General features: G+C 31.4%; 1 protein-coding gene across 2 annotated transcripts in view; it reads left to right on the top strand.

The window, feature by feature from the left end:
• The first annotated feature begins 217 nt into the window (after positions 1 to 217).
• The window catches only part of DCX-EMAP (Doublecortin-domain-containing echinoderm-microtubule-associated protein), a 1094074-nt gene continuing 1076764 nt past the window's right edge, over positions 218 to 17527 (top strand). For both annotated transcript variants that reach the window (XM_072521390.1, XM_072521389.1), the window contains exon 1: positions 218 to 483. In XM_072521390.1, the coding sequence (XP_072377491.1) occupies positions 481 to 483 (3 nt within the window). In that variant the 5' untranslated portion in view covers positions 218 to 480. The remainder of the gene's footprint in view (positions 484 to 17527) is intronic.

Here is a 17527-nt window from a genome sequence, read left to right on the forward strand (position 1 = left end):
TTATTATATATTACAAATTGCTTACTTTTATTTCAAACTTAAAGTAATTTTAATGGACATAAATTGTTATGGCTAGTTAATTAGTTTATGTACACCACTGATTCCTAAAGCAATACAAGTCAATACAAAAACGCAACAAGTTTCTATAGAGAACTTCTAGCTTTTGCCACACTGCGATTTTATAACTCCTGAACTCCAAACCTACCGGACGTTGTGTTTCTCTAAATTGTTAGCGTTCTTTGAAAAATTTAATTTTTTTATCATCAACTGCTGATAATTTTTATTAACAGCGTTGGTACATTTTCCAAAACGATACGTTTTAATTTCTTACAATAAATTTATTATCGTGGAAAACGGACAATGACCTCGTTTTATGCAAAATAAGTTTCGATCTTTGAAAGTGTATTCCACTTGATTTGGATTTACTGTTTCAATATTATCGTGGTTAATAAATTTGGTGGTGTAGATTCAAGTAAACAAATGGTAAGTGTATATCAGTATACAGCTGGATTTTAAAATCAATCCTTTTTTAAGTTAGGAATGGATATTAGAAATTTTTTTTAATTCTTATTAAATTTATTATAATGAATATGATTCTATATTTTTTGTTTCATTTTAAGATTAATTTTTCAAAAAATTGTGTTTTAACTATATTTGTTGCGTATTCCGAAAACACACACATACCTACATACACACACACACACGCACACACATATGTATATATATATATATATATATATATATATATATATATATATATATCTTTATTCCTTTCGGACATTGTCCCTGTGACAAAATCCCACAGACAAAATTTGTCAGAATAATGTCATTTATGTATTTAGAATAATTAAGTGTTTTTGGATGTACAGTAATTTTTTTAATTTTTAAACATAAAAATAGGTTTTGTATATTAAAAAAAGATGAGAGACTGTGATAAATTTTATCAACATTATAATACATTTTCGTTGATACAACCTCATTAAGTTTGTAAGTAGTGAATTTTTTAATTAATGATACCAACGCCAACAATTTATTCATCACATTTGTAGCTCCCTGATGAAGGACATAACGAATGTCCGAAAGCTTGGAATAAAGATTTAAAAGAGTACACGTTTCATTTTTATTGCTGCAAACCCAATATTTATCGTTTACTTATATATATATATATATATATATATATATATATATATATATATATATATATATATATATATATATATATATATATATATATATATATATATATATATATATATATATATATAAAGGGTGAGTCACCACTAACGGGACGGAAGATTACAGCGAAACGGTAAAAGATTGTAAAAAATATTTAAATGTATAGTATGTAGGTTGATAAAGGCTAAATTTTAAAATTATTCTGAAATATACAGGGTATCACAGTAAAGCGCGGCGTTTCAAAATTATATTTTTTCTTATGGAATACCCTGTATTTGATTGGATTTTCTAATTGTCTGAAAAAAATAAGGTATAGTTTCATAAGACTTCCCTATACCTATGTACAGAGTGTTCTGAGTTATGTCGAATTTTCTTAAAATGTAAAACTTTAAACGAGGACTTATTCTTAATTTATTTAAGCAATTCTAATAAAATTACTCATACATCTAAATAGCTGAATATTGGTCGAATGTATTTCATGATTAATTATTAAACATTTATTTACAGGGTGTTCAAAATTTGTAGTTTCAATATTGGATTATTCAATGTGTAATATAAGGCTTATTTTAAATGGAACAACCTGTATATTAATGAATTATTAAATTAAAAAATTTTTTCTCTTTCGAATGATATACAGATGTCCTATATCCTTTACACATATTTATATAATACAAATCCTTTGGATTTGTATTCGTTGGGAATACGATAATTAGGTATTAAAATATGGTGAAAAGAAAATAAAAAAAAATTGTTGAAAATCTGATGTTTTTTAGATTTTCTACGATTCATCAAGTGAAAGGCAACTGCGTAGAGGTTACAGTTTTCAGAAATGACGTAGATAATAACGTTATCTTTAATTTTTTGTATTGTTTTAAGTATTAAAATAAGTTTAATATTTAAATAAAAATAAAACTGTAAAATATATTTATTTCTTTGAAGTCATAATAATAGATACACATAACTTCTTACGTGCTTACGAGCACACACTCTTTTTTTGAAAACAATTAAATACATAACGAAACAAAAAGAATTTGAATAAAACAAATAATACAAAATGAATAATGAACATAAATAATACAAAATAATCCAAAACTTACTATAAGAAAAAAATGTTCAGGTATGTAACATATTGCTTGCCATCTTGTGCAATACAACACGCGATTCTATCTTCGAATGATTAATTAATTACGCTATTTAACCTTATTTAACATAGCAACAGTTATTAAAGTAAACGCGTTTGTAATTCTTAATTTCATGTCATCTCTAGTAGTAGGAGGTGTAGCATATACAATATTTTTAATACAACCCCATTTAAAAAAATCAATCTTGGTTAGTCGTGGTGACCTAGGGGGCCAACTATATGAACCACCTCTACCTATCCATCTGTTTGTAAATTTTGTGTTAAGGTAGTTCCTAACATCACGTGAGAAATGAGCAAGGGCTCCGTCCAACTGGAGCCACATTTTTGTTCGTACTCTAAGTGGAAGGTTCTCAAGCAGTGTCCAAAAATCTTGTTTTAAAAAATTTAGGAGATTTGGCCCATTGAGATGTCCGTCAAAAAATACGGGCTGATAACTCGCCCATAATGCCGCCCCAAACAACACTCCATCGGTGTTGGCGGTCAACAGTACGAAATACATGTTTATTTTCTGTGTCATATTAATGAAAATTATGTCTATTTACTAGACCATTATTATGAAAAGTCGATTTGTCTGTAAATAATACATTTTTTAAAAAATCAGGATCTTCTCCAACTTTATCTAAAGTCCATAAACAAAAATTTAAACGGTTACCATATTCTTGTTCTGTCAAATGCTGGTGAAGTTGAATGTGATACGGATGAAAGTGGTTGGTCCTAAGTATTCTATGTACATACACTAAAGAAGAAAGAGGAAAAGAGGAAAATTATTATCAATGTTGTTCCATTTAAAATAAGCCTCATATTAGATATTGAATAATCCAAAATTGAAACTAAGTTTTTAACACCCTGTAAATAAATGTTTAATAATCAATAATGGAATGAATTTTACCATTACCCAACTATTTCGCTGTAAGAGAAAATTTGTTATAATTGCTTTAATAAGTCGAGAATGAGTCTCCTTTAAAATATTTTTTTGCTTATAATGTAGTAAGTTGTGGTTTATTTTGTATTATTTATGTTCATTTTTTATTATTTGTTTTTTTAAGATTCTTTCTGATGTGTTGTGTATCAGCAAGTAAAAGTATAAAGTATACACATTTGTTTACAACTACATTGGTTTCATTTATAACAAATATGTCAAAATGATGGGTTTAAAAATCGAGAGATTTTGAAATCGAAAAGAAAATTTTAAATTACACAAAATCTATCACTTCTAGTTATAGGACATCCATATACCATTCGAAAGTAAAAAAAAATTTTAATATAATAATTCATTAATATATAGGGTGTTCCATTTAAAATAAGCCTTATATTACACATTGAATAATCCAATAATAAAACTGCAAATTTTGAACACCCTCTAAATAAATGTTTAATAATTAATCATGAAATATATTCAACCAATATCCAACTATTTAGAGATATAACCAATTTTATTAGAATTTCTTAAATAAGTTAGGAATGAGTCTTCGTTTAAAGCTTTACATTTTAAGAATATTCCACATAACTCAAAACACTCTGTACATAGGTATAGGGAAGTCTTATAAAACTATACCGTATTTTTTGCGACAATTAGAAAATGCAATAAAATATAGGGGGTCCCATAAAAAAAATATAACTTTAATACGCCGCACTTTATTGGGAAGCCCTGTATATTTCAAAATTATTTTAAAATATTGCCCTTATCAACATTTGACTAAATAAATAAATTTAAAATTTTTTAAAAATCTTTTACCGTTTCGCTGTAATCTTCCGTCTCGTTAGTGGTGACTCACCCTGTAGTATATATACATATACACTCCGCCAAAAAAGTATCGCATCACCTATGAAACTGCAAATTTTGAAACTGCAAAAATAATTTGAAACATGGATTTTTTACTGTTGTTTTTTTTTTGTTTTTTAAGTATGTAACAAGTATTAAAAGCAAAATGCAGAATGAACGAAAAACAAAGGTTTTATTTAATTTATTTCATAAATTAGAAGTTGCGCACAAACAGCATTAAATAAAAAATAATAAAAATCAAAAGTAATGATAATTTAGTAAAATGTATTGCCTCCTCTAGCTCTTATAACGTCTAGACAACGTTGTGGCATACTTCCAATTTATCTTCTTAGATAATCTTGATCGATATTATTTCATTCTACGGTTAACAACCGTTGCAGGTCCTGAAGATTAGCTGGCGTCACATTACCAAATCTCACCCTTCTGTAAAGATGGTCCCAAACATGTTCTATTGGATTTAAGTCCAGGCTGTGCGTTGGCCATTTCAAAACTTGTAAATTTATCTCTTGAAGGTACTCGGTAACGATTCTTGCGACGTGTGGGCGTGCATTGCCATGCATTAAAACAAAGTCATTACCAATAAATGGGGCGTAAGGAACAACATGCATCTCCAAAATTTCTCTAATATACCTATCAGCAGTTAAGGATCCTCCATCTAGCTGTACCAATTCGGTTTGACCCCTAAGAGATATTCCGCCCCAGAACATAATAGATCCTCCTCCAAAGTTTGTCACCGGTCTTGGGTTGCATTGAAAATAATGCTCGCTATCTCGTCTATAAACTGGTATTCTTTGATCCGAAATGTATAAACAAAATCTTGACTCATCTGTCAAGAGTATGTTACACCAGTCGTCGATATTCCAGTTTACGTGCTCTCTTGGAAATGTTAAACATGCTATACGGTCTTCCCTTGTAAGTCTCGGGGCAGTGGCAGCTACTCTGACCCTAATTCCAGACTGTCTTAAAATGTGCCTAAAAGTTTCTGAAGACACACGTACATTTCGAGTCTCGGCTGTGATGTTGAAGTTAACTTGCAGTCACATGTCTTCGACGCAAAGCCTGAAGGACTAAAAATCTATTGTCCACATGCGTAGTTGCTCTTGGCCGACCTGTTACAGCTCGTCTTTCATAAAGACCAGTTTCTCGGTATTTTACTACCACTCGTGATACTGTCGACTGATGTACATCCACTAAATTTGCCACATATCTCTGACTCCTTCCGTCTTCCATGAGGGAAATTATTTTGATATACTTGATCTCTCGTTAAATTTAAATTTATATTGTCACGACCTTCCATACTCAATTTTTAATATAAAATTTTAAATTAAACGCAAACTGTATACTTTTTACAAAAGTAAAATAAAGACTGATAATGTAAAAACCAGACAAAATAGCAATTAAAATTTTTTTTTCTTAACAGTAAGCTGTATTACAAATTTCTTTTTAATATTTATTCTAGCCTTAATATTCTTAAGGAACAGAAAGAAATAATTTCAATTAACCAAATGCTGTCAGAATTATTTGTAATTTTATAAGTGATGCGATACTTTTTTGGCGGAGTATATATATAATTATATATATAATTATATATATATATATATATATATATATATATATATATATATATATATATATATATATCTTTATATATATATTGATATGATTGGTGTTTATAGAAAATAATTTATAAGTTACACTACTAGATAATATTAGATATTAAAAGTATTTGTTTATTTTAAGAAGTTATATACTAGAGAATTTAATAAAAATATATTTATGTGAGGGCATTTTTAAGAAATTAGCATATAATAATTGTAAAAAGTTGTATTTTAGTAATTATAATGTGGTAGATATATTTAAGTGAGCCATGTGACTAGGCAACCAGATATACATACTCTGAAGTGACATTTAAGGAATGGTTAGGAATATAAAGTGGGGTTATAATAATAATGTTAGTTTAAAATGTTTAATTTATATATATTTACTGATTTAAGTGTTTATTCTGATCTGAAAAGCCTAAATGTCAACAAAATTATTAATAGAAAAGTATGGAATTCTCTAGATCACCGGAGATGGCCTTGTTTGCGAAATGGTTTGTTCCAGAAAATTCAGACATGTATTTAATAGAACAAATGGAACATGATTTCTTGCTAGATAATTCTGGAACATCCAAAAAGATATAAATACCCGGTGATTTGGATTCAAGATGGCAGTTTTTAGTAAGAAGGTCCATTAAGTCAGTCAGTCAGGCAGTTTTAGTAAGAAAGTTCATTCAGTTAGTCAATCAGTTATGAGTTTTTTAGTATAAAAATTAGTTAGAGGCAGTCAATCAGTTACAATTGTTCAATATAGTGAGTTAAATCAATATTAAGAAACAGTATAAAGAAAATAATATTGAAGATTAAAAATTATGTTATGTATAAATGATGATAATGGAAGAAGTATTAATTGAATATTAAAATTAAATGATATTTTGGTGATTGGATATTGATATATTGAAAAGAAGAATAAAAATAAATGAGGTTTGCTGGTTTGCTTGGTGGTTTATAAATGCTGTGAAGAAAAATATCTTAAATTGGTGGAAGCTGATAATTGGAAAAAGTAATTTCACAAAAACAAGGATAACCGAAGCTGAGAAGAAGACATTTGAGTGGTAATTATAATCTATATAGTGGAAAACAGTTCATTTAGGCATTCAGTGACAGAAAGGTACAAAATTTTGTTAATATAATTTAGTTAGGGTCGTAACAATTTCAATTTTGTAGATAGTTTGTTTAAATTTTACATTGTCTATAGAATTTAATTAGTTTCATAAGAATTTCAATTTAAAGATAGTTTATTTTAAATTTACATTGGCTAGGTTAGATATATATTTGTGTTTCATAGTAGATCTAAGAAAGATAATTTAAAAAAGTACTTACAAACTAATTCTTTGAGAACCGCGATAAAAACCCTATATATTATATTATTAAAAATACTCATTGCTCATCATTAACAATACATCATAACAATATATACCTATATATATATATATATATATATATATATATATATATATATATATATATATATATATAAATTATAAACTTCGAGAAATTTAAAAGGGAGAATAATCTCTCACAAAAGTGATTGCACATTGCCTAAAAATTCTTGTGTCTTAGCTGAACATTATAATATGTCTACTGAACATAATAGTATCAATTTCAATGAGGTGAAAATATTCAATGGTGAGGGCAACTACCATAAAAGGGAGGGTTTTCTTGCAACTGTTACATATTAATAACACCAAAACAGCAATAAATAAGAAAAGTAACATCAATGACTTAAGTAACATTTACACCTACATGTTAAAAATGTTCAACTGAACCTTTTCATGAAACCTAATGTTATCCTAATGAGTTAAAACATCTTTATATATATTTTTTTTATAAGTATATAATATTCCCGAAATTTATTTCAACAAAATCAAATTAGGAAAATTTATATTTAACAAATAATACTAATTTTACGGACAACGTCAATAATTAATGCCTTTTTCAATATCGTATTATCCAAAATAAAATTTAAAATCCAGTTTTTACCCCAGCTATGTTAGATTAAATACATCTGCATAAAAACAGGATAATAAGTTAAAATTACTTTTGTAAGCAAATCAGTCAATGTTATGTCTTTTGCAGCACTTAAAATAACCTTTGAATTGTAGTTTTTTAAATTTACTGACCGATTATTTGACTTATGTCAAATTATGTAAGTAATAATTAGGTTTTATTTTTCTAAATTATATTGTTTCTAAAAAAAGTGTTGGAGCTAAAACGATCATTTTCAGAAATTATTAGTATATTAAACAATTAGTGATATGAATGAATTTAAATATGCAAAATGTAGTATAAAATCTAATGAGCCGCCTTGAGGGCAGCAGTGGCTGTTGCCTCTCTAGAGACAGATATTGTGCAATAGAATCGGGAAACCACAGAAAACCGATCCCTCCGTATCTGTAGCAAAGCTCGAAGTGAGGTATTTAGTTAATTGAAATAATAAAGTGGGGTTACCTTCAGGATTTCCATGTATTCTATAGGGAGTTCATTGCTGGCTAAGGTCAGCAATTTAGTGGGGTGGAAGGGGAGTTTTCTTTTGGGATATATGATAAATACATTGCCACATGTTTTGGCTCTGAAGTTTTGGCCTATGATGGTTGTCATCGTATAACTCCTACCTCTCATTTATGGGTTGGATGTTCGATATTTAATGTATGAGGGCGGACGGGTAATCGTGTCGTTTGTAATTTACTTTACGCAAGATTCTTCTTTCCAACCCTAGCAGTTGTTGTGTAAGGTCGCTATTAAACATGGCATATATATTAGCCTTATATTCAATCACGGACCTGATATATGTTTTGTATGTGTGTATGAGTGTACGTGAATTTGTCCGTCCAAATCTAGCTTATAGAGCGTTAAGTAGACCGACCCTTTTCCTTACCCTGTTACGGGTTATTACTAGATCGAGACTCTAGTGTAGTGTCTCTGAAAACTCCACGCCTAAGTACTCGATCCAGTCACGGGGCTAGAGTAGATCTTCCCGTAGTCTAAGGTCAATTCTTTTGTCAACATTATGAATTATGTACCTGCTATGATTGGGATATCTGAAGGGATATTATTTGTGTTTTATTTGGGTTAGGTGTTACTCTCCATCTCCCGCACCATTTATCCACCTGGTCAATGTTGTTGTTACGAGAACAGTGTCGTTTGCGTAAAGTAAAATAAGTGTGCTTGTGTTACGAAGTCGCTTTTGTATAATTTGTATAGTATTGGTGCCAACACGGAACCTTGTTGTACTCCTGTTGTAGGAGTAAATGAGGCAGATAAATGACTTCTAACCTTTACTATGATTTTACGTTGAGTGACATAAATGCATGCACGAATGAAACGGCAAACCAATATTCAGTAGTTTTTTCACCAGTCCAGCATGCCAGACTTTGTAAAAGGCTTTTTCTTCTCTTAAGGTGCCGTGCATTTCTGCGTCGGCTTCCACCGTACATCGTCTTGTCAGGTGAGATGTTAAATAGTCAGGATAAAAAGGCAAAAAGGCTTTTTGAACATCGAAAAAAATTCCTAGTGATATTTTGTGGTTATTTAGACTATGGTTACTAGGGGTGATAGGTATGTTTTGTAGATGGTTTTTGAAGGCATCGGCGTTCTGCTGATCGGAATTAGTGATTTGATTATTCACTACAAGGTGAGAGGGGCTGCTGGTTTTCTGTTTTGTTAAGATTTTTAATTTTGACCAGAGCACCACTGTTACGATGATCAAGACTAGACGTGGCACCCACCATTGGCTGGCTTGTATATTCTTCACCTGCAGTTTAATTACCGCCGACAGGTGGTTATATTCTGTTTTGGTATGAGGGTTTCAAGTGCGTAGAAACTGACGTAGGAGTCGTCTCTTTTGTTTGAGTTTGTTGAATAAAGGTGGCGGAAGTTGTAGTTTAGTATGGTTGAAAAACCCTATTAGGGACTGATTTTTCAATTGGTTGATTTATCAGATCATGAATGACCGTTTTATACCATTATTGATATCATCAGGATAGTTTAGATTACCTAACTATCCGTATTGATAGACAGGTGTTGTTTAAAGAGGTTCCAGTCGGCGTGTTTATTGTCTCTTATTGTACGGGGAGGATTTTTGGGGTACAGGATTTCGTTTCGGTTTTCTTATTAAAATGTAGGTGTGATCCAAAGTAATTGAATCGCCCATTATGCACTCATCTCCCAATATGTCGACCATATCATATGTGCATATGACGTGATCCACGGACGACATGCCGTGGGGATTCAAAAACATCGGTTATTTATTCGGTGTAAAGGAAGGTCGAGGAGTAGGTCGGCTAGGAGGTTGCCTGCACGATTTGTTATCATGTCGTCAAATTGTATGTGCCTGGCGTTGAACTTCCAGTTGGCCTTCATCACGAAGTTTTCATCATTTAGGATTATGTGTGGGGGAATTTTATTAAAGGAAAAAGAAATTCCGTATTTGGTCAGGATGCCGTTAGGTTAGGTACAATCTGTTTTGAATAGGGTGTCGGTGAGGGCTAGGATTTGTATATTATACTTTTGGAACACGTGTATTTCATTTCCCATTCGTATGTATTAAAACACCGAATTCTTCCAATTCATCTTAGCTTCGCGTCGCCCAGTAAAATAAACCATTTTTAGAGTTGTTGAGTATATTTCTTGGGTATTATTTTCTTTGATCGAAACCGCTTTTAGGATATTCTGTTTGTATTGTTTCCTGTTTTGTTCCTTCATGGAAAGGTAGTATGCAGTAGCAGTTAAGTGTTTGGTATTGAGCAGTTTTACAGCAGTTTTTGAGGATGGCCTCATGTTGTGCTGTGCCTGTTCCAGTCTTTGAAGGAGACGAGTTTTCAAGGTTTGCGTTCCAGCTGGTGCTGGCTTCCGCCCTCATCTTATCCCTGGTCGTCATTTCAGTTCTACCCCCAGAAAATTTAATGTATCTAGTTCCCGACCCCAGACATGCAGAGTGAAATTTAGTGAAATTTAAGGTAACTTTTTGTGTTAAATTTTACCGTAAAAGTCAAGATAGACATTTTTTTTTAAATAATAATTGCTTTCGTTATTTAAAAAGATAATTTTTTATTTGCCACAGTTTATAGTCCAGTAACATTTTGTAAGTTTTTGTAGCATCTCCCGAGTTTGTAAATGAATAGAACACATGTAAGTTTTTCTTTATTATTTTTATATTTACTTTTGTGACTGTCTTTATGTATTATCTGTATTTTTATAACTGTTTGTGGCAAGACACAATAAACGTTAATTTTTTTTAACATTTTGTTTATTTTTTTTTAACTAACCCTTTTTTAAGTGTCATTTGAAAAAGATATGTTTTTCATTTTTAATAATTATTTCGATAGTTACAACTAGCTGTTGTAATAGTTATAATTAGGTACCTCGAAGTGGCGTCCTTTTTAAATTATTAGAGGTTTTTCCTGTTTACTTTCTGTGTTTTGTTTTTGTTTGTCTCAAGAGATTCATGTTAGTACCCCTTTGTTCCATATTTTTGTAGTTGCCCCAATCCAAACCCCTTGTCATTTACTTATCCACGACCCCAGCTCTCCTAACAAACCCTGAGTGCCGTTCGCACAAGTATCGATTATTTTGCTTGCCCAACTCCGCCCCAATAATTTCTGTCCTCAATTTTCTACCCCTTATAATAATACCCCATGTGGCAGGCAAAATATAATCGTTACAAAATGGCGCCTTGGCGTGGGGCCTTTTTCAGGCTTTTGAATCTGTTGTAGTTTTAACAAAGTAAGACAGATTCCTTTCCCCCAAGCCACATCTTTTTCAATTTTTTCCTAGTTTTCTGCCATGTATATGAAACCCTCTTCTTTCGAATAGTACCCCAGTGTCTCACAAACAGTAATTATTTATGTAATGTACCCACAGATTGAACGAATTTAAAACGGAACATACGAAATCAATGTATTTTGGCTCAACTCCGCTCTAGGTGGTTGGCCAACAAAAGGTTGTCAAATAATTATATTATAAAAATCCAATACTTCAGCGGGCTGCTGGATTCTGAATTCATTCAAGAACAAGTCAAAACTCCACCCAAATAGGTTGCCTAGAATCACTGAAAAAACTAGACTATACAAGCAGTTATTATGCTGTCAAACCACTTATCGCTTCCTTATAGTCCAAGAGAAAGAGCCGAAATTTTGAACTGATCAGTAATATGACATTTCTCTATTGGAATATATTCATTGTAACTGGGTTAAAACTTTGCCTTACAGGCGCACGCCCCTCGTGGTACAGGGGGTGGCTATACAGGGATGAAGTTGTCATTTTTTTCGGAAAAATGAACGATCCATAATATGGCTGAAAATTTGCCCAGAGTAAGATCTTGGTATAACTAGACGAAATCCCAAGGGGCGGACGCGAGAGTGGATACATAAGGGGTGGCGGACAGGGGTGAAATTGCAATTTTTTGGGGAAAAATTAACGATAAGTAATATGTCCGCCATTTTCATGGCTCATTATTTAGCCCCTTAAAACTCTAAATCCAAAAGGGCGGACAGCTGGGTTGGTACAGAGAGCCATAAAACGGGGTCAAATGTACCACTTGCCTGCGCATTTTAGGTCTCGGTAACAATTTTCAAACTGATTTTTTTATATTATTTTTATACCGATTGATTTGAAAATTTGTATGCTCACTTCTGTTACTATTCTGAGAAGCGTCAAGTAGAGTTTTCCTCAAAATTTTCCAAAAACATTTCCATTAATGAAAATTTTCGTAATTTTTTGAGGTAAAATCTAATTTGTAGAATCCTTTCGATTTTCTGTAAGTTATACCATGATTTTTTTCCAAAAATTTTCAAACGATTTTTCCGATAAGAAAAAAAAATTTAGAAAAACTTTTCTAAAACATTTGATAAAACTCTACGTCATCGTCTGAATCTTTTATAGAATATTTTGTAGTTTTAAAATGATATTATGATGTTTTTTTTTTCAAACTAAAGTCATATTTACTTTACAAATCACATTTTTTTCTTAAATATAAATATTTTACGAATTAATTTTTAATTGAATAAATGTTTGATATTTGATATTTTATTAAATTAAAGTAATTTTATAATGATAACTATTAAATATTTTTGGTATAACAAATAGTAATTTTACTTATTTTTTATTACAATAAAAAGGTTTTTAAATTTATATTGCATAAATAATGGTTGTTCAGATATAAGAAAAATTTGATTTATTATTACATTAATAATCAAATACAAAATATATTATTTCTATTTATCAATAGGTAAAATTCAATTTGTAGAATTCCTTTAACATTTTACAAATAATTATTAATAAAAATCAATTTAATAGTGGAATTATCAATTTTTTAAATTTTGAAATTTACTTTGTAGATATTTTCAATATTTTTTTTACCTTTTAAATTGATTGAATTTTTTTTTTCATTAGTTAATTATAATTTTACAAATTCTGTTTGGACATTAATTTTGCATCATTATTATTTTAAAATATTAAGATGCTTTTATCCAACTTGGTGAAAGTGACTTCGATTGTAATGAAGTTTTTGAAACCTTAGAAACTTTCATATGTCACTTATAGGGAATAGGACTGACGAGAACAATTCCAAAAAGAAAAGTAAACGATGTCAGATTTTCACTATTTAACCGGTAGTATAAGTTGCATGATGTGAACGAGCCTTTAAAAAAAAAAACTAAAAAATTTCGATGCTTCAAGCTTACGACTATGTCAAGATGAATTACACCAACATCTACTGCGAGCCCATTATATTTCAAATATTTGGACAAATGCTCATAAAAAAGTACCAACAGAGTTGATTGTTGAAGAGCATGGTTGGGAGTTTGAAGATGAAACATATAAATTCAAATGGTTTAGTGGACCTCAGATGCCAGAATCAGTTCGAGAAGTAGTGATTGAAAATGAAGCAGATAATGAATGTGATATTACTGAAAGTAAAAGTGACAAAGATGATGAATGTGATGACATCAATGAGAGTAAGAAAAATGACGAAATTTTTAAAGTTTTTCTATTTTTTTTTCTTATCGGAAAAATCGTTTGAAAATTTTTGGAAAAAAATCATGGTATAACTGACAGAAAATCGAAAGGATTCTACAACTTAGATTTTACCTCAAAAAATTACGAATTTTTTTGGAAAATTTTGAGGAAAACTCTACTTGACGCTTTTCAGAATAGTAACAGAAGTGAGCATACAAATTTTCAAATCAATCGGTATAAAAATATCATAATAAAATCAGTTTGAAAATTGTTACCGATACCTAAAATGCGCAGGCAAGTGGTACATTTGACCCCGTTTTATGGCTCTCTGTATCAACCCAGCTGTCCGCTCTTTTGGATTTAGAGTTTTTAGGGGCTAAATAATGAGCCATGAAAATGGCGGACATTTTACTTATCGTTAATTTTTCCCCAAAAAATTGCAATTTCACTCCTGTCCGCCACCCCTTATGTATCCATTCTCGCGTCCGCCCTTTGGGATTTCGTCTAGTTATACCAAGATCTTACTCTGGGCAAATTTCAGCCATATTATCAATCGTTAATTTTTCCGAAAAAAATTACAACTTAGTCCCTGTATAGCCACCCCCTGTACCATGAGGGGCGTCCGCCTGTAAGGCAAAGTCTTAACCCAGTTCCAATGAATATATTCCAATAGAGAAATGTCATATTACTGATCAGTTCAAAATTTCGGCTCTATCTCTCCGACTATTAGGCAAGCTCCTGTTTCCTTTAAAGGAGACAGATAGTTGAACGATATTTTATACAATGTCTATCACCGGGTATGGATTTATTTTTGTCCAAGTTTTATATTGGTCCACTATTTCAAATGCAGTTCAAACAGACATATATTAAATTGTATGTTCCGTTTTAAATTCGTTCAATCTGTATATCAACATTGTATTGTATATTAACATATGTATTGTTGTTTTTTTTATGTAGTGTACTGTAGAAATATTTGTATATGTATTTTATGTATATTGGTAAATGAAAGCAAATATTTGAGATTGAATATTTAAATATGAATTTTAAATAGAACATGGGAACCAATCAACGAGAGAATAATTAAAATGCATAGACAGATCCGGTAAAGAGACAGTGATACTCGGAGTATATGCACCAACAGAGGATTCCCCGAGAGTAGAAAAAGAACATTTCACGGAACAACTTCAACACCTTCTTCTTCTTGTAGTTTCTTCTCCTATCGGAGGTTGGCTATCATCACAGCTATCCGTACCTTATTGGCGACTGCTCTAAAAAGATCTACTGAGCTGCAACTATACCACTCTCTTAGGTTTCTCAGCCAGGAAATTCTTCGTCTTCCTATGGATCTTTTACCCTTGGTTATACCTTGCATTATGAGCCTTAATATCTCAGATTTCGTACCCCTGGTAATGTGGCCTAAATATTCCAGCTTTCTTGTTTTGATGTGCTTTATGACCTCGCAATCCATTTGTAGCCTTCTTAACACTTCTGCATTTGTAACTCACTGGGTCCATAGTATTTTCAAAATCCTTCTATAGCACCACATCTCAAATGATTCCAACTACATTATGTTATCCACTTTTAGTGTCTAGCTTTCCATTCCATACAACAAAGTCGAGAACACGTAGAATCATAAGGCTCTTATCCTCAGATCCAGAGGAAGGTCTCGATTGACAAACATTGTTTTTATTTTTATAAATGCTTGTCTTGCAATTTTAATGCGTGTCCTTATTTCTCTACCTTGGTCATTGTTTTCATTTACCCAGGTTCCCAGATATTTATAGTTATTCACTCTTTCTACTTGTTTTCCGTCGAGATCTAGCCTTCCTACTGTATGTTGCTTAGAAATAATCATGAAATTGGTTTTCTTAACGTTCATTTGTAGTCCATATTTGATACTGACTTGATGTAATCTATTTACTAAGCGTTGCAATGCTTCTAGACCGTCTGCAAAAGCAGCGGTGTGGTCTGCGAATCTTATGTTGTTTAAGATTTTTCCTTGTATTGATATACTCTGTTGTTCCTCTGATATTGCTTCCTTAAAAATAGCTTCGCTGTACAGATTAAATAACAATGGGGACAGCACGCAACCCTGTCTAACACCTCTTTTGATTTCTATTGTTTCTGTTTCGACATTTTCGATTCTAACCTTTGCTTTTTAATTCCAGTACAGATTGACAATAACCCGTATATCTCGGCTATCCACATTTTTTTCTTTGAACAGTTTTACGAGTTTCTGATGTCCTACTCTATCAAAAGCTTTTTGATAATCTATAAAGCACACATAGAGATCCTGGTTCATATCTAGTCTTCTTTGCACGAGAACGTAAAAGCGAACAGAGTCTCTCTCGTTTCTAGTTCTCCTCTGAATCCAAACTGGGTGTTATCTATATCTTCTTCTATTTTTTGTATAGTTTTCCATGTATTATTTTGAGAAATATCTTAAGTGTATGGCTTATTAAGGAAATTGTTCTGTACTGGGAGCATTCTGTCGCATGTACTGACTTTGGTAGTGTTACAAACATGGACAGCAACCAATCTTGGGATATTACTCCTGTTGTATATACTTTGTTAAACAGATCTAAAAGTATATGCAGTATTTCTTCGTCAATGCATTTAATTAGTTCAGTGGGTATCTGATCTGAGCCTACTGATTTTGCGGTCTTTGCATTTCTAATTGCCTGTTCTAATTCGCACATTATTATTTTCGGTCCTGTTTGTTTCGGTGGCTCTTCTTGTATCATTCTATCATCGTCGAATAGTTTCATTATGTATTCTTGCCAAAATCTTAGTTTATCTTTGATGTCTGCAATGAGTTTACCATTATCATCTTTGAGTATCCCATAGTGTTCTCGCTTTTTGGTATTTGTTAGTTCTTTTATTTTTTTATGCATATTAACGCTGTAGTATTTTCTGTCATACTCTTCTATTTCTATGCATTGATCTGTTAATCACTTTTCTTGGTCTGTTTTATCTCTATTTTAATTCTACTTTGTAGTTCTTGATATTTTGGCTCATTTCTTCCTTTGGCTTTTCTCCTCTCTTCCATTAATGCTAGAATTTCTGAAGTCATCCACTTCTGTTTTTTATTTGTCTTTTCAGGCTTTAAATTTTCTTCAGCAGCCTTTAGTAATGCCTCCTGAATATTGCTCCACTTTTCAATGACATCTTCTGATGTTAAGATTTCTTCTCCCACTTCTGTTAGATTTGAGTTGACTTGTTGGATCACTTTTTGATGTATTTCTCTTTTTCTTAATTTTGTGTAATCAAACGTTGGTTTATTTTTAGGTATTACAATCTTTTTGAGTTTCACGTGGATTCTAGCTATCAGCTGGTTATGGTCAGAGTTGACATCTGCTCCGGGGTATGTTTTTACTGCTTTAATTGAGTTTTTGTATCTATTTTTAACTAATATATTATAGTCTATTTGATTTCTGACTATGCGGTCTTTGTTGTCTGCAGGAGATCTTCAAGTGTACAATGTTCTATCGGCTGGTTGGAACATTGTGTTCATTATTGCAAAATGTTCATTTTGACAAAAATCTACAAGTCTATCCCCTCTTTTGTTTCTGTCACCTAGTCCAAATTCCCCAACATATTCGTCAACTTTTCCTCTCCCGACTTTAGCATTAAAGTCTCCCATTACTATTGTAATGTCTTCTTTTTTAATAGATCTTAAAATTGTGTCTAACTCCATATAAAAATGTTCTATCTCCTCTTCATCTTCATCCGCTGTTGGTGCGTATACTTGAATTAAGTTAACTTGTTGTATATTTATCTTCAGCTGAACCATTATCACTCTCTCTGAGTAAAGAGTGAAGCTTATAACTGATTTATTAGTTTCTGTGTCTAACAAGATTGCGACTCAATAGC

Source organism: Diabrotica undecimpunctata, chromosome 2 (genome assembly GCF_040954645.1).
Source record: "Diabrotica undecimpunctata isolate CICGRU chromosome 2, icDiaUnde3, whole genome shotgun sequence".
Taxonomy (NCBI): Eukaryota; Metazoa; Arthropoda; class Insecta; order Coleoptera; family Chrysomelidae; genus Diabrotica; species Diabrotica undecimpunctata.